Source organism: Felis catus, chromosome A3 (genome assembly GCF_018350175.1).
Source record: "Felis catus isolate Fca126 chromosome A3, F.catus_Fca126_mat1.0, whole genome shotgun sequence".
Classification (NCBI taxonomy): Eukaryota; Metazoa; Chordata; class Mammalia; order Carnivora; family Felidae; genus Felis; species Felis catus.
The window spans coordinates 126,703,116-126,725,948 of NC_058370.1; the positions used below are offsets into that span (position 1 = coordinate 126,703,116).

The 22,833-nt window shown below is 45.7% G+C and overlaps 1 protein-coding gene across 1 annotated transcript; it reads right to left on the reverse strand.

Annotated features, from left to right (window-relative positions):
• Positions 1–9,798: 9,798 nt before the first annotated feature.
• On the reverse strand, positions 9,799–11,801 carry MSGN1 (mesogenin 1). Its single transcript, XM_045053335.1, has one exon. It carries the CDS (start codon positions 11,012–11,014, stop codon positions 10,433–10,435), a length of 582 nt encoding a protein of 193 aa, XP_044909270.1. The 5' UTR covers positions 11,015–11,801; the 3' UTR covers positions 9,799–10,432.
• Positions 11,802–22,833: the final 11,032 nt, after the last annotated feature.

The window sequence follows — 22,833 nt, forward strand, 5'->3', positions numbered from 1 at the left end:
TGTTTGAACTTTTTTTTTTACTGGGTTACATAATCAAACACTTAAATAATTCTATCATCTCAAGACTGAAATAAAGGCAGCAGCTTCTTTCTGTGGTTGATCTGGGATCTCTGCCTCCAGGATGGATCATTTATAGTGAGCCCAGTCTCTGACATCATGGGGCCATCTACCCCCTACCCACTGGGGGGGGGGGGGGAAGATCATGTACTGCTAACTCTCCTCCACTAAGCTTACTGATATAACTTTTTGATAATCGTTTACCAGATCTCCTTACCTTGAGGGGAAAAAACTAGCATTTACTCCATCAGTCACTGTGCAGGAAACTTAATGCCATTTCATCTTCATACTGGCCTGTGATGTAAGCTTTGATCCAACATGTTGCAGATAAAAACTTCATGAACTTTGTGACTTTGGAGACATTGCTATGTTACTTCACTAAACCACCGGGCTTCTCACTGTCTCGAGTTCTCAGACCGTGCAACCAGAGGCCCAAAGCTGTTCCTTTGCCTTGGTAGGCAGTCTGTTCAAAGCCTGGCTGGCAGAAAGGGTTGTCACCTTGGAGCCCAGGAGCACAGCCCCTGAGGTGCATGCTGGAGCCTCCCTGAATATTCCATTCCTTCCGCTCTTGCCTCTCTGCAGCCCAGGACCAGTTCTGCAGGATTGCCTGCTCACCCGGAAATAAAGTTTTCTGAATGGATCCCTTGTTTTGCAGCAAGGGGCCTCCCTGGCAGCCAGAACATCTGTCCGTGCCCTTCACGGTGAGCCTGGGCCATGGGGTGGCCAGAAGCAATGACTGGATGCCTGGTGGCTCGGGAGACTTACCTGCAGTTTGTTGACAAATGGGACGGGCAGAGCCTTCCAAAAGAGGGGGAAAGAGCACCTGCCTCCAGTTCCTGTTTTCCTGTTTCCACAGAGATGCGCTTCTGCTACTGGGTCCTCGGCACCGTGAGCCTGTCATTCCCGTGGTATTTAAAATCCACACACACAAACAAACAACAAGGCCCTAGCATTTCCCCAACACCTTTTGCTCCTTTTAAGTAGAGCCCTTTATGATGGCGCCTCTGGTTCCTCCAGCCCCCTAGGGGCCCACTTTGGCACCTCCAGCCTGGCTGGCCTGCTGCGGAGAGAGGTGGGCAGGGGGGCCCCAGAGTAGGATAGACCGAAAGGGCCTCCATCACAGGAACCAGGGACCCCGGGGAAGTGACCGACGCATTTATTTGGTTTTATATACCTATTTCACCCCCTGGGATTTTTGAATGGGCCCTTTCCAAACAGGAAAACTGAAAGATCGAAAGGGGGAGGCATTCGTACTTCCTTAAATCAGCTGTAAACAGAGGACGAAATCTGCCCCTCCCCCTCTCCTGGAACTGATCATTTCTAGTGTGAATCACAGGTATTCCCTGTGTTTCGAACCTGCCCTAAGCAGTTACTCGTCCCTCGTGATCATCATTCTGTAGTTTGTACTTCCGGGTCCTTTGTCTGAATGAGGGTGGCTCCGCTGAGAGGGCCCGGGGAAGCTCTGTGACCAAACAGCCCTTTACTAGCCACAGGCCCCAGGCAACTTGCTTCCCCTCTGGGAGCCTCATTTTCACATCTGTAAAATGGGGATAATGGCAGCTACTTCACAGCCTTGCTGGAAGGGCTAGGAAGTGCCAGGCGTGCGGTAAGCGGTGTATTAGGGCCAGGTGTTCACTGAAGTGAGTATTTGAGAGCAACATAACGCTCGGGTACAATCAGTTTTCCAGAAAGCTGTCTTTGGCACTGGCTTTTCCAGAGCTTTCCAAAACGAGACCTACCTCTCCCTTCCCACCACTTCTGGCCCCTCATTCTCTCTGCTCTTCAGTTCTTCTAAGAACGCTCTACCCTCCACTCCCTTTCCACCACCCACCCAGCCTCAGTTCTCATATTCAGGAACCCCTTCAACCCCTCAGTCTGCACTGCTCATCCCCAGATGAGCAGATACTCATCTCTAGGGTTCCTAGCAGACTCACTGTCCACGCCACAGTCCTTTCTCCTCGTCATGGAATCTGACTCCTCCACTATTAGGGGATAAGCTCCCAAAGCGCAGGGGTCCTGCCTCTCTCCCAGGTACCAGGTGCAGGCTAAGAAACATGCCATGAACTCACAAGTTCTTGTCCAGTGCATAGATTTATCATCATCACATACTCTGCCAGAATGAGCAAACAAAAAATAAAGGTATTTGCCCTTATTTTATAGCTCCAACCCCTTGGCTTGACATTTGGCCCCTCATAACCTGTTCCCAAACGCCCTCAGCCCACATGCCCAGGCGCTCTGCCTTTTGCCGATCCCTGCCTTTCTACCTCTGCTTTGCTGCTCTTCCTGTCTTGAAATGCCCCTCTGCCCTACCGAGATTCCACTTACCCATTGAGGTTCAAGTTCAATGCTGGCTTACCTACGAAGCCAGGTGCCCCCTCAGACAGAATTCCTCTCTCCCTCCCTTATTCCCGTTGGTTTTGGACACCTCTTAAAAATGTTTTCTCTCTTTTATTTTTTGCTTATAATATGCTTATTTAGGTATAGGCCTATCTCTCCCAGCTCCACTGAAACATCTTGAGAACAGAGACTGCATTTTGCCCTCACAAGGTTATTATGAGGATTGAACAAGACCGCGATGGTCAAGAAAGAACACAATGTTACTTGTGTTTAAATATGTGGCGCCTTGGCCCCCCTCCACCTGTGTGTTGCCACAAGGCCTGGTACTCAGCCAGAGACACGTATGGTTAATAATCTGCAGCACACAGACCATGAAAGAGACCCTAACTGCAAGCCGGTTCACCCAGTGCTGTCCTCACCAATGGGACAGGACGACCGTTGAATGAGTGTAACCTGCCACCAAAGAAGTTTCCGGCTGTGTCTGCTTAGTCTCCCGGCTTCCCCTGCTAGGCTGGGCAGGTGTGGTGCAGAACAGAGGGAGGGGCAAGTACCGAAGGCTGGGGGTGCTGGGGAGACAGAGGGGTGAAGGACAAGGGTGACGTGGGCACACCCGGGAAGGAATTGTTCGCAGGGTTTGAAGGAAAGGAGCTGTGAGAGGCAGAGAAAACAGACACGAGTAGGAAGAAGATTGTAAGCATGGTCACTGAGCGCTGGATTTCTCCGTCACAGGTACGAAAAGCAGTACTGGCCGAAGCAAAACGGGAAACACTCGGGCATTTAGTGACTGAGCCACGTGGGACGCTGCCCATCGTTCACTCCGCGTGTGGGAGGTTCTACGCCCGTTGCTGTGCCTGGGCCCCGGGGAGCTGGCCCCCCAGTTAGCCCGTGAGTGAGGGGCTGCCCCCAGGCTGAGAGTCGGCTCCTCTCCGTGACAGCTTGGAGGATGTTCGAGCCCGCAGCGTCTGGCTCTCCCTGAGCCTCCAGCCCGACCCTGTGCTTGGGCCAAACCAGCCCACAGCGGATCCCCCAAATCCTGCTGCTCGGACAGACCTCCGTGCCTTTACACGTGATGTTTGTTAGTTTCCTTGACCTGAAGTTACTTACATTTCGTCTACTTTCTCTGCTAGAAGTAATTAGATGCACAGTAAAAATCGTGGGGGGGTCCTGGGGATGCAAAATCTTGAATTATGAGGGAGAATAAAATTCTGTTCAAGGGTTTAGGATTTCATCACCCTACCCTACCTGCGGATTTGGTTGTTTTCTGAGTGCGCGCTGATTAGATTCAAAAATTCGGAAAGGTTTCAGGCAAAACCCACCTTGAAGAAATGTACCTGTTTTGAGAAAGATGCCTTTGGGGGCAGGCTTCAGGGCACAACTAGATATTCTCAGGAGACAGAAGCGTTTAGCCAGAACGAGCCAGACTAGGATTCTGATGCCAGCCTTGCCGTTTATTAAGCGCTGTGATATCTTGTCATGATAAGCCTTAACCTCCTCATCTGTAAAAGGGACATGGCGGTCCCTGTTCAACTTCATGTGTAATGAGGTTTAGATTAGGAACAGGATGATGTAAGTAAAATGCTTTGTAATCACGAAAGCAGTGGGATGACACAGTGGAGTGGTAGTAAGGGCCAGGGGTGGAGCATGACCACCAGGGATCCAGTCCTGGGTCTGCTGCCTCCAAGTTGTACCATCTTAGATAAGTTTTCGCCTCTCTGTGCCTCCGCCTCCCCATCTGCAAAATGGGGATAACGTTAGTCCTTGTTTTATAGGGTCGTTCGAGGAGCTGTCTCTTACCTGATAGGGGGTCAAAATAGCTGTTTGCTATAAAGTGCTTAGAAGAGTGCCTTACGCAGAGTAAGCACACGGTAAATATTAGTTGTGGTGGTGGCCGTTATTATGATTGCCATTTCAGTTTTGTCATTTGGGGCCTAAAAGAAACCGAAGGAAAAGAGTGTGTAAGCTGTAGTCCCTATGAGCAGGTATCTCTTGAAATCTGGTTTATGATACCTCTGGAGGCATACAAATACCCCCGAAAGTCGTTACAAAACTCCTACACACTTGAATTATGAAGGGGAATAATAATGGAGGGGCGCCTGGGTTGGTTAAACGTTGGACTTCAGCTTAGGTCATGATCTAGTGGGTCGTTGGTTCAACCCCTGCGTGGGGCTCTCTGCTGTCGGCACAGAGTCTGCTTTGGATCCTCTATCCACCACCCTCTCCCACCCCTTCCCCACTCATACTCTCTCTCAAAAATAAATAAACATAAAAAAAAAACCCTCCCACACATTGTATCTTGAAAGAGAGAATCACGACCATGCTCCACATCGTGTAGGAGGAGAATAGAAAGGGAATCACAACTTAGAATATGCCCTGATCTGTGTAAGTCCTGATGAGTTCTTTGGACCCTGCAAAAGCACACTTCCTCAAACGAGAGCATAGGCTCGTGGGAAAGACTTGACTGCAGAGACTGTTCTGGCGTGTGTCTCTCCACTGCTGGCACGTGGAGCCTCGAATGGCCAGAGGAAGGAGTCAAGCAGATCCGGTGGAACTCTGGGCTCTGCACCAATTATGTGACCCTGGGCAAGGTGACTTGACCTCTCTGATCCCGTTTCTTTATTTGCAAACTGGCCTGATAATAGCCCTCCGCAATTGTTAGCTGTCAAAGTTAAAGGGGAAAGAGTATGTAAAGAACTTGGCCCTGAGCCTCCCACCTCGCAGGATGGATCCACAACTGGCATTGGCTCTGCTGGGAATAGCCCGTGGTGGTGCTTTCCTCTTGTGACCCCGGCCCTGCCCTCTGCCCTCTTCACTCAATGAAGGAAAACAGAAGTCAATAGAGTTCATTTGCAGAACTTAGCGGGAGGCTCTGCTAGGGGAAGGGCAGTCAATAGTTTCCAAACCCAATAGTTTCCAAACCCAAACCCAAGAAGCAAACAAATAATTGCCTTTTCCCCCCACTTCCTCAGAAGTTTTTTGCTTTCTTCCAGCTCACAGTTTAACGGCCTTTCTGGAACGAAAATATCAAGATCAAGTCCTTCCAGGTTCTCTAGGAAGCACTGCTTCAGCTTCAACATCTCATTTTTTTTTAACGTTTATTTATTTTTGAGACAGAGGGAGACAGAGCATGAACGGGGGAGGGTCAGAGAGAGGGAGACACAGAATCTGAAACAGGCTCCAGGCTCTGAGCTGTCAGCACAGAGCCCGACGCGGGGCTCGAACTCACGGACCGCGAGATCATGACCCGAGCCGAAGTCGGCCGCTTAACCGACTGAGCCACCCAGGCGCCCCATCAACATCTCATTTTTGACGTAGCAGCCCCTCAGATTCTCAGAGAAGGACAGGAGGAGAGTGCCAGACTCTGGGTGCCCTGAAGCCCGTCTGGGGTCCAAGCTCAGCCTGTCCTGCAGCCTGGAGTGTGTGTAGGAATCAGATGACACCTCAGAGTTGGCACATAGAAGCTACTCTAACAGGACCTCAAAGGCAGCGACGCCAAAACTCACTTGCATGTGCATTTTCTTTTGCTGTTTTTTTTTTTTTTTAATATTCTAAAGTAAAGGCAATTCTGTCTACTTGTCAATTTGCGAAGGATCCCCCCCCCCCCCCCCTGCTCTGGCCTCTCTGCTGATTAGCTCGTGGCAGAAACGACAAGAAGAACAAAGAATCCTCAGCCCGGTGTGAATTGTGGAACACTTTATTGAACACAAATGAACAGAAGTGAGGTTTCCTCTGTGGTTCATCCTCGGTGCCAGCAAGGAAGTGAAAGGGATTTTTGAGGAAACGTTTGGGGCAGAGGCAGAGGTTCAAAGGGAAAAAATTCAGAGGACAAGACAAATGACAGCCTCTTCAGAAATGCTTCCGATGGTGAAAGAAATGAGGGTACCAGAGACGGGGAAGCAGAGAAAAATGGTGGAGAAGCCTGGGAGCGAGCGTTTGCCGAGAAAGCTCTCCACTGCCCAGCACACAGCATCCCAGAGTGAGCTGGAAGGAAGGGCCTCAGCTTTGGAGTTAGAGCTGAACCCTCCAGCCAACTAGTCAACCATGTGCCACTAATCGTGGGGCTTTGCACTGTTTAGCTGGCCCAAATCTTAGTTTCCTCACCCTCAACATGGGATCAATAATGCCCCCTCCTGGGCTTGTTAGGAGGATTACGTGAAATAATAAATATGAAAATCTGAGGACAACATAACAGGCACACACAATCTGTGGTTCCCTATCCAAGCACCAGAAATAACTTGCTCCTATTTATGAGCTTTGCCCGGCCAACTGCCCGTAAATGCTCCCTAGAGGGATCAGGGACCTGATCCAGCTATCTTCCCCACAAGGGAGGCATCTTCGTGGGGGCATTGCCGCGGGAGGCAGACGCCGGTATACAGCTGTCTCTGCCGGACGGGGCCCGGTCTGTGGAGCCTGTCTGGGGAGGACTGCAGCTGTGCTGGGCTCAACCGTGTCTGTGAGACAAGGCCCCACGCCAGAAGCCCCCTCCCACAGAGCGCTCACCTTCTCCTCGTGTTCCACATGCCTCCCCTCCCATGGGCACCTTGGAGTCTTGAGGGCAGGCCCAGCTAGTAGGTGAGTCTGTGGCTTTCCAGGTTTTTGGACAGTGAGAACAAGCAGTTCCTTACTCATCCACAGAATCTGGTCCCCAGGGCAACCAAAATTACCCAAGCTATTTATAAACCATTCTTTTTTTTCTTTCTTTTTTTTTTTTTTAACATTTATTCATTTTTGAGAGTGAGAGAGACAGAGCCACGAACGGGTGAGGGACAGAGAGAGTGGGAGACACAGAATCTGAAGCAGGCTCCAGCCTCCAGGCTCTGAGTTATCAGCCCAGAGCCAATGCAGGCCTCGAACTCACAGACCACAAGATCATGACCTGAGCTGAAGTTGGACATTTAACCAACTGAGCCACCCGGGCGCCCCTATTTATAAACCATCCTTAATGCTCGATCTTGAAAAACTCAAAAGCCAAGAGCATTTGGGTCCCACTCTTTTCAAAACAGCAAGGAAAATAACTAGCTAAAACTTGATCAAAGGCTAGACATCCCCTTCCCCATATTACTATCTTCCCTAATCTTCCTCCCCCCACACATTAAACCACACACACACACGCACACACACAAATACATATACATGTGCACGAACATATACTCTCGCTACAAATGCACAGGGCAGAGTCCCTTGAAGAAAATCTTGATATACTGCCCAACACTTTCCTTTTATAAAGCACCAGCAACAAATATATGAGAAGCTGATGAAGGTTTGTAGACATAGAATGACATTTCAGCAACTGTCCCACAACCCACCATCCCTGATGACAAGATATATTTATTCTTCGGTTATAACAACACTAATGAGAAATAAAGTTATATCCCTTCTTTGTACTATAGACAAAAATAAAATGCAGGTATATTAAAGATATATATGATGTTTTCACTCATATGTGGGTCCTGAGAAACTTAACAGAGAACCATGGAGGAGGGGGAGGGGGAAAAAGTTACAGAGAGGGAGGGAGACAAACCATAAGAGACTCTTAAATACAGAGAACAAACTAAGGCTTGATGGGACGTGGGAGAGAGGGGAAGGTAGATGATGGGCACTGAGGAGGGCACCTGTTGGGATGAGCACTGGATGTTGTATGGAAACCAATTTGACAACAAATTATATTTAATATAAAAAGATACATATGTAAATAACTATGAAAATATTTGAAAAACCCATAACATTTGGATAGCCTTGGAACTGGGAAAAATTAAGCAAAAGAAAAAAAAAATAAGTGATAAAAGGGGGAGAGGTTTGACCATATAAAAATGAAAAGCTTCATAGAGCAAAAGGACACCACATTCAAAAGCATAAATATATGATACCATAAACATGGTACTATGACAAAATGATAGATAAGGAGGAAATCTTTTCAATATGTATAATGTACAAAGAACTTTCCCAAATTAATGAGAAGACAAGTAACCCAGTAGAAAAATAGCAAAGAATATTAACTGACAAGTTACAGAAGAGGAAGCAAAATGAACAGAAGTCATGTAAACTAAAAAACAACGCACCGTCTCAAATAGTAGATAGGGAAATTAAAATTAACACAACAGTGACATAGCCATTTTTTTAATCTATTAAGTATTCAGAAGGTTAGCAACATCCAGTGGCAGTGTGGGACAGCTAGTTCTGTTGCATCAGGTTTGGGGCCCCATAAATAACTACAAACTTTTATAAAAGTCTTCTAATAGTATTTATTTAAATTTAAAATGTGCATATATTCTGATCCGGGCATCCCATTGGTGGGAAATTTCCAGGCTACAAAAAATTACCACGGATAAATATAATGGTCTGTGATGATTGCCATAGCATTTTGGGGGAGTAAAAAAGGGAAACAGCCCAAGTATTATTCAAAAGGTGACTCTTAAATTATGTTAATACCTGTGCTCTGGCACGCTGACCCTCTGATCTCCACCCTGCTCTTCACATGTGTAACTCAGAGCAAATCTGTGCTTCCATTTCCATCTATAAAATCAAAGTAATAATGACACTTACATCTCAGATTTATCTCTGTTAAATGAGAAGGAATTTACTATGTATTGCTAAGTAAAAAAAAAAAAAAAAAAGCAGTTTGCAGAACTCAAGGTATTTTTAAGTGTATGTTTGCCTCTATTTATTTGTAAATGTTTGTACCCACAAAGAAAAAAAAGTGGAAAAGTTATACATTAAACTGTGAACACATATACTGCTTTTGTTAATGTCATTTCAAAAAAAGAAAAATTTAAAAAAAGAGAGAGAAAGAAAAATCACCAATAGGAAAAGAAATGACAGGAAACATTAACAGACTGTTCACTGGGGAAAAAAAGTATCAATTGTTAATAACCATTTGGAGAAAAAGGTAGCCTTAAAAAAAGAAAAAAAGCCTTTTTAGTTCAAAGGTTTTGAGAACTTCCTTCCACTCAAAGCCCCCTTTGGACTGCTTGTGCCACTCACATTAGCCAAGGCGAGAGTGTGTTTCACCAGCCCCCAGACAAGGCCCCCCTGTGAAGTAGGGATGTGTGTTTGTGTATAGGTGCAGGAGGGCTGATTGTGCGGAGGAAGAACAAATACCTCTGGAGGGGCTAGAGACAGACTTGAATTATAATCCCAACACTTTCACTCATCTATAGAACTAAAATAGTCTTACTTTTTTTGAACCAATCTCTCCATTTGAGAAAGGACTCCGCGAAGGGACTCTGTGACGTTATTGTCACTGCAGGCCTGGCCCAGGCCGTGCCTGCCCCCCACCCAGCCCTGCTTCAGGCCCACGCTGTGGTGCTGAGTACCCCCTACCTTCCTCCTCCTTCCTACCCGCTCGCTCAAACCCCGGCGGGCGTGTGCAGCCTCCTGTCCCCCGCATGAAGAGAGGAGGGGCTGGCCTGTACTTCACTGTATCTTAATGAGGTCTGTCTGCCTGTGCCTTGCTATTTACCATGACGCTAATTCCTTCTGCATTTACGTGATTTGGGCTCCTGCAAAAGAAAAGGCACGGTTTTAGTCACACACACACAAGTACACACACAAGCACACAGACAAAATAAAAACAGGAATGCTATAGCCCTTTACTTGATACACATCTTTCTAAATAAGAATCCAGGTGTCACGCTGGATGCTACACAAAATATGGGTTTAGTCGGCAACAGAAAGAAAGCTCCCACCACCAAAATAAGGAGAGAAGATTAATCGTGACAATTTTACTTTACGGACAAGATGCATTTAAAGTCATCGGCCCTCTAAAATACCTCGGACAGGCAGAGAAGGGCACAGCAATCTGTCTCTTCGCAAAGGCACCAGGCTCCTGAGAAACCATGAGAAAACGAGAAAATACCTGCTTGTCTGGCTGTTAAGTGTTCCCAGTGGGAATTCCCTCGGGACTTTTCAGACCACAAAGTCACCACGCTTACTCTATTAAAAAAAATAACTACGCGCTGTTGTTGCGTGAGCTAGTCCAGGTCTTGAAAGCTCTCCTGTCCCCTCCCAGGGGCCAGGATGGGTCGTGGTCCTGGGGTGGAGCTCAAGCGCTCTGGGGCCGAGGCTCTCGCCCGCCGTTGAGGAGGTCTGTGAGCTCTCCGATGTACTTGATGGTGTACTTCAGCGTCTGGATCTTGGTGAGCGGCTGGCCCCTCTGGCTGTAGACAGGTGGCAGGTAATTCCGAAGGGTGTGCAGGGCATCGGCCAAGGTCCTCATTCGGAGCTTCTCCCTCTCGCTGGCCTTCCGTCTCCGCTGCACGGACATCCTGACTTTGGCGCCCTTCTGGGTCTTGGGGCCACCAGCGCCCTGCAGATAGGCAGGCTGGAAGGCTAACACGTTGTAGTCCACCTCCCCCAGGCCACCGGTCCCACGGCCACCGCAGGCACCGCTGCCCCCACTGTTGGCACCTCCGTGCCCACAGGGCAGCCCAGCCACAGCTGGACGGGGAGAAGAAGCATAGGACTCCAGCGATGGAGCCGGAGACAGGCTCTGAGTGGGGGAGGCCTCGTTCGACTCAAAGGGCCCTGCCCTGTCGTTCCAGTCCCAGGACGACAGCAGGCCGGGGCTGTCGGAGGGGCCCAAGCCCTCCTCGAGGCCGAGGAAGGTCTCACGCAGGTTGTCCATGCCTGGGAGACAGCTGCAGAGAGAACGGCTCCCTGGCAAGTGAGAAAGAAAGTTCTGCCGCCAGCCAGGGCAAGCTCCCTTTTATGATGGTGGGGGAGAAGTGATAAAGTGGGAAAGAGGGCCGGGTGGGGGGAGTTCAAAGGAGACACCAAGGACCAAGATGGAAAATGAACTCTTCAGGTGTCACTTTCTCCTCATTGATAATTAGCATCTTCCAGCTAAAATGTCTTTAAACAAAAAGGCCTCCAAGAGAAGAAAAAAGGAATTATCTTGTTGTAACTAAACCAATTAAGGCTGCCTAACTAGACTTAGCATTGTCCTGTGGAACTCATTAATGAGGGAGCCAAAGAAAACAAACCTGGGGCAATTTGCAGCAAGGAGGTGGTGGCCCAGGGCCCTGGTGGAGAGTCCCAGGGTGCCCCAGAGGGCCACCATCCCCATTCAGCAAGACCTCCTAGACGTTTCAGAGCAGATGGGGTATCCTGGTGGAGAAGCAGCGTGGTGTAGGGACAGGGAACCCCTCTGGGCTTGGATTCCATGGCATGTCAAATGCAGACAGTTATGACTCTTACTTCAGAGGGCTTTCCAGAAGACAGCACCCAGCAGACACACAGCGAATGCCGATTTCCCTCTTGCCTTCCTCTTCAGCAAATTTTCCTGAGTTGTGCTTCCAACATGCCCACACTCAGAATGACAAAGGCCAGCAGCTCCAGGAAAGCCAGAGCCTTAATGAGCAGGAAATATCCTTCCAGAAGCTTAAAGGCCTTGCTTTAACTGAGCAGATTGGGATTCCCCACGGCAAACAGACACCAGGCAACAGAAAACTCTTTTAAGGCAGGGAGTTTGCAGAATACCTGGCATTTTGCCTTCTGAAGGTCTTTTAAAAATCCAGCGGCAGAATCACACCTTGGTTTTTGAAATGTATAGAGGAAGTGTGAAATTAACTAGGGAGCCTGTTTTCCCCACCGTGGCTCCAAATGCCACCGAATGTGTTAAGTTGGATGGTCCTGCTAGTTTGCTTCACTTCCTACACGCTCTGAGAGATAGACCCTCGGTGTTGGAAAGGGGTCTCAGATTCCCCATTTGTCCCATAAATTTAACTTATTCTCCACGTAACTAGTTCTACGAATTAGTATTAACATCAGATCAAAGCGAGTTACGTAGCAGAGTAACATTTAACATGTCCCTTAACATGATTAAGTCCCTTTGCAATTATTGAAAAGAAATGCCAATGGTCTTAATTGGAACACTTACGGTATTTTTTAATTAACTAGGCCCAGGGAAGAAAAAGCGAAACCAGCTAATCTGTAGAAGAATGCTCTTAAATTCACCACTTACTAAAGGACCCTATTGTGAAGAATAAACATTAATGAAACATAGTAAGTGTGATAAATAACCTCTTCTCTCTGCCCACCGCTGCTTTCTCTTCCTTCAATTCTTATGGAAAAGCCTAGAATCTGCTAATACTATTCAAGAAACTTTATATATAACTAACCTTTATTTATTTATTTATTTATTTATTTATTTATTTGAGTCTCATTTTACAGATGAAAATGCTGAGGCTCTAAGAGGTTAAGAAACTCAGTTAAGGGGCACCTGGGTGGCTCAGTCAGTTGAATGTCTGGCTTCAGTTCAGGTCATGATCTCTTAGTCCGTGAGTTTGAGCCCCGCATCGGGCTCTGTGCTGACAGCTCAGAGCCTGGAGCTTGCTTCGGATTCTGTGTCTCTCTCTCTGCCCCTCTCTTGCTCACACTCTGTCTCTCTCTCTCTCTCTCTCTCTCCCTCTCTCTCTCTCAAAAATAAGTAATAATAAAACATTTAAACTTTTTTTTTAAAACGGAAACTCAGTTACAATATCCCTGGTAGCAAGGGGTAAAGCCAAGTCCACTTCTTTAAAAAATTCTGTTTTCTCTATTTTAGTTGTTTGTAGTAGAGGCAGGTGACTTGATGGGGTTCAATGAGATGGAGACTATCAGTAGACCCAAGGTGGCTGTGATGGCCACTGACACACTAAGCTCTTAGCCCTTATATTCTAAACTTCACAGTTTTCCTTGTAATACTACTTCTGCTCTCAGACTCCAGAGATGTTGTTTTTTTCTTTCTATAGCTTCTTTCTAAAATTGCTTATTTCTTAAACTTCTATTTTCACAAATTTCATTTCCTAAATGAGACAGGATCTGTCAATTAGTTGGTACATTATAGACACTTGGTAAGTGTAGGCTTTATTCCTGTTGTGACGGTCACTCATGGTCAGACTCACCAGTATCAGAATGACCTATTCTGTTCTGGCTCCTTTACCCCTGACCCCAGACCCCAGCAGTGCCGCTCCCCAAAAAAACTGTTCTTGGAGCAAGAAAAACTGCCTGGTTTCTATGTTTGTCAGTGTATACTCTCTGGTAAGAAATCAACCAGAACTAAGCTTGCATTTTCCTGCTGGTCTCCATGAAGTATCCTAGGCCCCGACTGAGGAAAATGGTTGTGCAGGATGGTAAAACACCATTAGCACTTGAAGACCGTGGCTGGGCACGCGCTAGTTAGGTGTTTTTCTACGTCCGTTGACAATAAGGCAGAAAACTGGACGGTGCTAGACGGGACCCAGTAAAACCTAGTTGAGTGTGTGGTGTAGTAGAAAGATGAGCCAGAGTTCATCCCCGTTCGAGCACATCATTCACCTTTTCAGGGCTCTAGGATTTTACTCTGTAAAAAGAGGATAATAGTATCTGTCCTGTCTTTTTGATGAAGAGCATCTGTAAAATAAGGTGTTTGGACCAAGGGATCATTAAACTCCCTTCCAGCTCTAAAATGCAATGAAACAAGTTACTGTGTGTGTGAGCTCGATTAAAAGCACCCACCATACCAGTGTGAAGGAACTTAGAGACAATTAAGTCCATCCTTTTATCTGCATTCTAGAGATGACAATGACTTGTTTAATGTCACATCAAAAGGCTGTGGCAGAAATGGAACAGAAAGCAAAGTTGTGTGACTCCCAGATTTTTCTTCCCTAGAAAATAATGCAGGTTAAGTGATACATACGCTTTCATATCAGTCAGACTACATAGTTCCCACATTACTGAGTTAGTAGGATAAATATCTTTAAAAAAATTTTTTTTAAACGTTTACTTATTTTGAAGGAGAGAGAGAATGTGAGCAGGGGAGGGGCAGAGAGAGAGGGAGACGCAGAATCCGAAGCAGGCTCCAGGCTCCGAGCTGTCAGCACGGAGCCCGAACTCATGAGTAGTGAGATCATGACCTGAGCTGAAGTCAGAAGCTTAACCAACTGAGCCACCCAGGTGCCCCAGGATAAATGTCTTAATGTGCATCTAAAGGTCATTCACTCAGCAAACACTGATAAGATATTGTGACTATGATGGTAACAAACCGAAAAGAAGTCCCCAACCCTGAGGCATGTCCCCAAGAGGCCTTGCAAAATTTCCTGGTCCTAGTTTCCAAAGAGTAATGTGGAGGTACAGATTGGCTCTCAAATACCAGGCTCATGGCAGACTTTTGATTGTAGCTCTCCCCAGTGAGCAGGACCAACAATTTGCCACACAGATTAATGAGTGAGTATCCCAATGTCTAATTTTCACCAGGATGAGCTTCTGAGGGGATGCCAGTCATATCCCTGATAACAGCAATGACAGAGGCGTGGCCAACTAGGCATTTTTCAGTAGCCTGTAGTGGAGATTGTACAGGAGACCGTAGACTTTGGAACTGGCCAGGAAGCTAGGCAGAGCCACTTCTGAGAAACTGACAAACGGGGCTCAGAGAATCAACAGGAAACAGAGGGCAACAGACTGCTCTGATGCGTGAACCTAAAACCACCCATGGTCCCATGTCACTGCTGGCCCAAAAGGCACCTCTGTGCAAATTAGAAAAAAATACCTGGTTTGGACTTCTTTCAGTTCCCACTGACCTCCTTGGCCAGGCTCATTGATGCAGGGCTCAATCTCTGCCAAGAGTGGCCCTGGGAGCCCTCTGTGATATGTCTCCTTTGCAACATTAGCATTTTTAGTACTTCAGTGACTGTTCAGATATCGTTGGACAGATAGATAGTGGCAGTAGTCGCAAGACTGGGTCCACTGGAGTCAGCCTGATCTTACGTTGGCTGTTGAGGAATTGTGATCTTGGAGCCTTTAATGAATCTCTTTTAGCTTCAGCTTTGTCTGTACAGTTGAAATACTAGTACTCACCTCATACCAGGTGTCTACACTGTAAGCTTTGAGTACGGCAACTAATGTTGCCATAGGTGTTAAACCCTGTTCAGTGAGCTGTTGATTCCTTGAGTCAAGAGAAGTTATGGGCACCATATGTGGGACTATAAATACATCTCTCCTATTTTCTTTGGTGTCAACTCACCTCGGCTTAGAAATCAAATTTCTCGCCTTCAAATGAAGCCTTTTTTTTTTCTTTTCTTTTTAACAAAACCAATTTAGAGTTCTTCACCAAAGAGCAGTAGTTGCCCAGAGCCAGTGATGGGAGCCATCAACTTCCTGTGCAGTCAATAAAGGGATGTATTGCCCCTAGATCATTTGAAAACAGAGATAAAGCTGACTGTAAGTTGGCCTGTGTTTTACTGTCACATTCCAGTGCCAACTCTAAACAATGACAAAAATAAAACAAGCACTCCTAGCTGAGACGGAGCACTCCCACCACCGACCTCTCCTTGGTAACCACTGCCAAAGAGAACTTTAAACTTTGTTCAGAAGTTTGGAACTGTGACCCAAGGTGCCCCAATCCTAGTCCTAGTTTTGACCCTGCTTTACTACGGAACGTTGAGTGAGTCACTCACCCTTTATGTGCTGCGGTTTCCTCCCAGGAAAGTTAGGGTCAACCTGTATACCGTGTTGTAAGAAGCTAAAAAAGATTTAAAGCTGAAGCTTGTCATTGGGGAAGTGGAAAGGGCTATAGGAATATGTTAAGATGTTTTCCAGATTAATAAAAGTTACTACGGTCACCGATGAAGTCATCCACTCTGAACCTGGCAATTTTGCCATGCCACATAACACTGAGTGAATCAGCATGGAAGCTGCCTTTTTAAAGTCTATCTTGTGAGAAGTAGCGCTGTCCCCAGATCTTCAGGAAACATCGAGATGGAAGGTCTATTCCCCTTATGGCTTCCTAGACCCCTGTACCACGTAAGGCAGTTTGGATGGACCGTTTACTCAAGACCAAGGGAGGGCTCAAGTGGATTTCAACTTCTCATGATGTTGCAGAAAGTCCTTCAATAGATCTGTAAACTGAAAATACTAATCCTGGAGTCTAATTAAAACGAAAGCTTCTTTGTTGAATTCCTACCAGGTACTGAGAATTACACCTGTTTCTTTTAGATCTATTAGGTCATCTTAATTTTTCCACACTCTGTATGGTAGAGGTTATAATCCACCATACTTAAAGCTTACAATGTAGAGACCTGGTAAAAGTGTGTTCTCTATGAGCTAAGTATTAGTATTTCAATAGTACAGACCAAGCTGAAGCTAAGAGAGATTCATTAACGGGTCCAAGATCACGACTACTCACATGCTAAACATGAGGAACCCCGTGTTCAGAAAGGGACCCAGCGGACACAGCAAGAGGACATAAAAGCAGCGTAGGTACTACCTAAGTCTGTATGAATGCCACATCCAGGTTCCTTCCACAGTAGACTCTGGCCCCCAGAAGCAATGTCACCCATGGAGTGTAATCACTGAGAAAATCTGCAAGATGCGGAGCTTGGTTCAAATCCCACCTCCTCTAAGAAGCCTTCCCTGCTTGCCTCAGCCCTCAGAATTTCTTCCTTCTCTGATTGACAGTCCACAGCTTTGACCCCATTCATTTGACACTAATGTATACTGTCTGATGTTCTGGTTTACTATCCACATTAGTCTGACTTGCTTTCCCAATTATGTTGCAAGTCCATTGAAGGTATGGATGATTATTTTGCTGGGCCACAACATGGTGGGTGGAGTTAAGAAGGTGACCGTCAATTAGCCTGTTTGTTTGTTTGTTTGTTTGTTTGTTTGTTTGTTTGTTTGTTTTTTGGTACATGTTGAGGGCCAAGCCCTGTGCTGGGTGCTGAGAACAGAAAATTAAATTAAGAAGCTTTTGTCTTCATGTTGCTTAGAGTATTGAGGGTAGAGATAGAGAAGTAAAAATACTGATAAAACAATGTATAAATGCTGTGATAAATTTAACCATAGGGCACAGGCATGACTGGATGTGACAGCCCCCAGGAATCCTCTGTAATGTGTCCCCATCACAAATCAGCACTTTCAGTGCTTCACCAAACACTGGTGGGTGGATAGGAAGTGATTACTGGCCAGAGGAGAGCCACTAGAGGCAGACTAAACCGGAGTCAAATCGTATAAATATTCACACACAGATGAGGGGCACAGAGAAGAATCGGGAGGACTTTCTGAAAGACATGATTTCTACAGCCTTGCTTTGCTTTTTAAGTAACACTCCTTCGCGTTCTTAAAAGGATGTTCCTTTAAAAGCAGACCTGTTTTAGCAAGATGAAAGGTTAGGGGAGCTCCTTCTAGACACTGCTTGAAGGTTAGATGTAGCATGAATTGTGCAGGAAACCACTAACTCAGTGCCCACAGGGGGGCCAGTAGAGGCTGAGGTTGGAGAAGTAAGCCTTGTCCCTAAGGGTAAGGCACTTGGACCATAGCTGGCAGGTGACAAGGAGCTTCTAGTCCTCATCATTAGGTTGAAGTGGAGGCAGACTGGGCCAGCCCAGCCTGGGGCCACCATACCAGCTGCTGGTGGAGATCACGCATAGAGGCCACGGCTGGGCTGCACGTGGTATTGTTCTAGTTGCTTAATGTAGATTAACTCACATCAGTCCTCACAGGAACCGTACAAAGTAGGTGCCAGAAGCAGCCCTCATCCTGTTTTACTAATAAGAAATTGAGGCAGAGAGCGGTTCAGCAACTTGCCCAAGGCCCCACACCTAATGACTGGTAACCCCAGGATGCGAACCTAGGCATGCCGCCCGCGGTCCAGGCTTTTAACCTCTGGCTAAAAGAACTGAGAACAGCTGCAGGCATCAGTGTGATGGTCTCTGTAGGGCTCTTGAAGCCAGAACTCAAGCTTGAACCTCAGCTCAGTAAGTAAAAGACTGACTGGTTGGTGCCGTTCAGTCATGTAGCCAGGGTATTCAGAGCACCGGAGATCGGCCCTGGGTCCTAGGCATTGTGGGGGCCGAGAAGATTCAGTAGGTTTAGACTTTCTGTCTTCATTCCTAAATTAAGCACCCATGGAACTCTTTTCTGTCCCAGTGAGTCTCATTCTGGTAGTCTAAGGGGGGGGGGGGTGTCGTGTACGTGTATGTGTGACCTGGAGAGATACCCCTTTCTTGGCCAGACCCAGGGATGATAAGAATAATAAATGTATTTAGTACTAAATGCCTTGCATGACTTATTTAATTTAAATCTTACAAAAATCCTCTCAAGAAAGTACTATTTTTGTTCCATTTTACATAAGAAAAAAACCGAGGCTTAGAGGAGTTGAGAAGTTGCCCCAAACCATGAGATTAAAATGTGGAGGAGACACGATCTAGTCCCGGGTGGTCTGACCCCGGAGCACCAGGCTCGAGGGGGTGATTTTACGCCATGAGGGAAGACATGGGTGAGGGAGGGGTTTGGACTGGGCCCTTGCCACATGTTGTAAGGATTGCAGCTGTTTTACAACTTTGGGTTTACAGTTCTAAAATAGAAGGCATCTGTCTCTCCCTACCACTTCCCGGTACTTTCCCTGGCCTTGCACCATGCAATAATTTTTATCAAACAAGTAAGGCTGATATCTAAGCATATTATCCTATAATTAAAATTTTAGAGAGAATGTCTTATTATTTTGTAAATAAAACACTTTTCCGTTTTAATGTTGATAATAACAGTGCTAATGTTTTCCTTTTTTTATTTTTTAAAAAAATTTTTATTTATTTTGAGGGAGGCGTGGACAGAGAGAGAGGGAGACAATCCCAAGCAGGTTCTACTCTCTCAAAGCAGAACCCAACGTGGGGCTTGAACTCATGAACTGATCATGACCTGAGCCGAAATTAAGAGTCAGATGCTGAACCGACCGAGCCAGCCAGGTGCCCCTAATGCTTTCCTTTTTTGACTACTTACAGCACCGAGTCTGTGCTAGGCTGAAGATGAGAGCCTGGCACACATCATCCCATGTAATCCTCGACAGTCCAGCGAGGTAGGCGTCACCCTCAGCTTACAAGAGAGGAAGCCAAACTTAGATGCCAAGGACCTGGCCCAAGGTCAGCAGACGAAGCTTCTCTTTGCAAGGCCACACCTTCACCCAACAACTCTGTGGCTGGCACACCCTGGGTCAGCTGTGGTAACACACCCACTCTCCTGCCTCCAGCTCTGTGCTCAGCACAGGACACTCAGAGTGCCCTAGTTCTGACAGCTGTCCTTAGCTTTTGGGGTTCCTGCCTGCTCTGGGCTCCACGTACTCCCCTGACCTCTGTATATTCTTCAGTCCAGCCACAGCCACAGCCACACAGGTCCCCACTGGCCAGCGCAGCCCACCCCCAGACCTTCCTAGTAGGCAAGTGATGGGCCTAACCTTTGAAAACCATCAGGGCTAAGTTAAGAACCTGGATCTTTTCAACTCTTCACACAATCTCGGCACACAGCTGACGCTCAACAATAACAAAACAGATAATTCTTGTGAGACAAAGGGAATATGGCGTGTGTATGTACACGGGTGTGTGTGTGTCTGTCTCTGTGTGTCAGTCTGTGTGTGTCTGTGTGTGTGTTAAAACACCTAAGTGCTATTGGATATCTTCTTATGTCCTTGAGCTAGTAAAGAGAAATCAAAGTAGCAATTTCCTATGCAGCCCCTGTGTTGTCAAGCTTGTGAGAGTTTTAGCAAAGGCAGCCTGAGGTGCTTGGGAGAATTACTTTCCTGTCACTGCCATTACTTTCACTACAAACCAGGGAAATAAGAAGCATTTTTGGCTCTCCTGGTTTGAGTTTGAAGCTCATTGTAAAGCCAGAAAAACCCCAATATTTTGGCCTAACTAATCATAAAGCATTACACAAATGAACAAATAGATTATTTTCCCAGGCTGAGTATTTGACAAGGACAAGATATCAGGAAAAAAATAGAAACAAAATAATTTGGCTTATGTCATGGGAGAGATGAGAGACAGAAGATAGATGTGCTGAATTCCAGAAATCCCTTATTTGCAAATGACATATCAGATAAAGGGTTACTATCCAAAATCTATAAAGAACTTACCAAACTCAACATCCAAAAAACAAATAATCCAGTGAAGAAATGGGCAAAAGACATGAATAGACACTTCTCCATAGAAAACATCGCAAACACGCATGAAAAAATGCTCAACATCGCTCATCATCAGGGAAATACAAATCAAAACCATAATGAGATACCACCTCACGCCTGTCAGAATGGCTAACATTAACAACTCAGGCAAAAACAGATGTTGGTGAGGATGTGGAGAAAGAGGAACCCTTTTGCACTGATGGTGGGAATGCAAACTGGTGCAGCCACGCTGGGAAACAGTATGGAGGTTCCTCAGAAAACTAAAAACAGAACTATCCTACGACCCAGCAATTGTATTCCTAGGCATTTATCCAAGGGATACAGGTGTGCTGTTTTAAAGGGGCACATGCACGCAACATTTATAGCAGCACTATCAACAAAAAGCAAAGTATGGAAAGAGCCCAAATGTCCATCAATGGATGAATGGATAAAGAAGATGTGATGTGTGTGTGTGTATGTGTGTGTGTGTGTGTGTGTGTGTGTGTGTGTGTGTGTGTATATATATACATACATATGTATACATACATACATACAATGGAGTATTACTTGGCAATCAAAAAGAATGAAATCTTGCCATTTGCAACTACATGGATGGAAGTAAAGGGTACTATGCTAAGTGAAATTGGTGAGTCAGAGAAGGACAAATATCATACGACTTCACTCATGAGGAATTTAAGAAACAAAACAGATGATCACAAGGGAAGGGAAGCAAAAATAATATAAAAACAGGAAGGGGGACAAAACATAAGAGACTCTTAAATATAGAGAACAGAGGATTGCTGGAGGGGTTGTGGGAGGGGGGGATGAGCTAAGTGGGCAAGGGGCATTAAGGAATCTACCCCTGAAATCACTGTTGCACTATATGCTAATTTGGATGTAAATTAAAAAGCAAATTAAAAAAAAAAATTAAATTAAGCTTTTAAATGACTAAATAAATAAATAAATAAAAATCAACTCCAGAAGTCCTTTAGAACAGAAAGATAAAACCCTTGTGTACTTCTTAAGCCATTCCTGAGGAGGATTCCCTGACCAGAAATTAAGTTTATCTCCACCCCCTTGCCAAGCCAGGTCATGAAGAACAACAGAATCCTACCTCCCAAGAATTTGTAAGGCTTCCTTTCTCCTCCAGCATTCAGACAACCTGACCTCAAGATCCTAACTCATCAACCAACTTTATAGCCAAGTGCTGTGTGAATTTTCTTTGCAAAATCAGTGTAGATGGAAGCCAAGGTTGTGTGGCTTTGTCTCAGAAAGAATCCACTCCAAGCACCCATGTCCCTGTGGGGTCCCTAAACTTCTTTCTCTTTTGAAAATATGACTAAGTATGTTCATTTGCGGGGGAAAAATCCAGCCACCATGTCTGCACAAAATGGGCATGTAGGTGGAAGACAGGAGGGTTGTAGGGAGACATATGGGTGGAGAATCATCAGAACAGAGGAAAAGGGTAGTAAAAAGAGGAAGTGAAACTAATTCTCCCTTGAGAGCAATGGGCAGGATGTGTTGATTAATCCTTAGTGCAAGGGAATATGAGCAGTTCACCTTGGTTCAAAAATCTCATGTCAGCATTTAGCCCCAAATAGCTCGGGTTTTCCTCACAGACCAGAAAGGGGAAGCAGCTTTGAGTGCTTCTCCACTGATTCTTCGGCAACTGGCTAGCAAGATTCAAAAAAAAAAAAAAAAAAAAATCTCATGTGTTACATTTACACCTACTCCCCTTTTAAGTTGGATTTTTTATTACCACTGGTACTTGGGGTGGCGTTTTAATACCCATGTCAAAAAAGTTGAAAGCAATTTGCACTGAGGTTGTTCTCTAAGGATTTGCCTCTGTTCTTACCAGCCTGAAGAGCAAAAGAAGTGTGAAATTACTTCCTCAGTCCTCTCCAATGCCAGAAATTAAGATGCCAGAAGTCCTGGTATTAAAATGAATACTAAACATGTTTTTTAGGAAAATATCTGCCTAATGACCCCGCTTATTTTCAGAAACATTGGCCTCTCCTTTGGACCATTTTTTAATCCAGATTTCCTTACTTGCAAGTAGACTGGCACCTAAAAAGCAGATACAAGGCAAAGAATAAAGTAGGGAAAATATTTCTCATGAATATGAGGATCAAAGGAGTATTGTTCTGGAAAACTCATCCTGATAAGAAAAACACAAGCTTGCCATTGGGGAAATGAACAAGGGAGTGAATAAACAACTCACCAAAGAAGTACAAGGGGCTAATAAACAGAAAAGTTCACCTCAATAGTAATCAAAGACATGTAAATGGAAACAACAAGGAGAGGCCATTTTGCACCTTCCAAATTGGCAAAGTTGGCAAAAGGGTGAAAAAGTAGTCCTGTCCACACACTGCTTGTGGAGGAGTAAACTGGCTAGATTTTTAAAAAATATTTTAAAATATCCAGAATGCATTAAAATTTTTTTTTAAATGTTTATTTACTTCTGAGAGATAAAAAGAGACAGAGCATGAGCAGGGTAGGGGCACAAAGAGAGGGAGACAGAATCTGAAGCAGGCTCCAGGCTCTGAGCTGTCAGT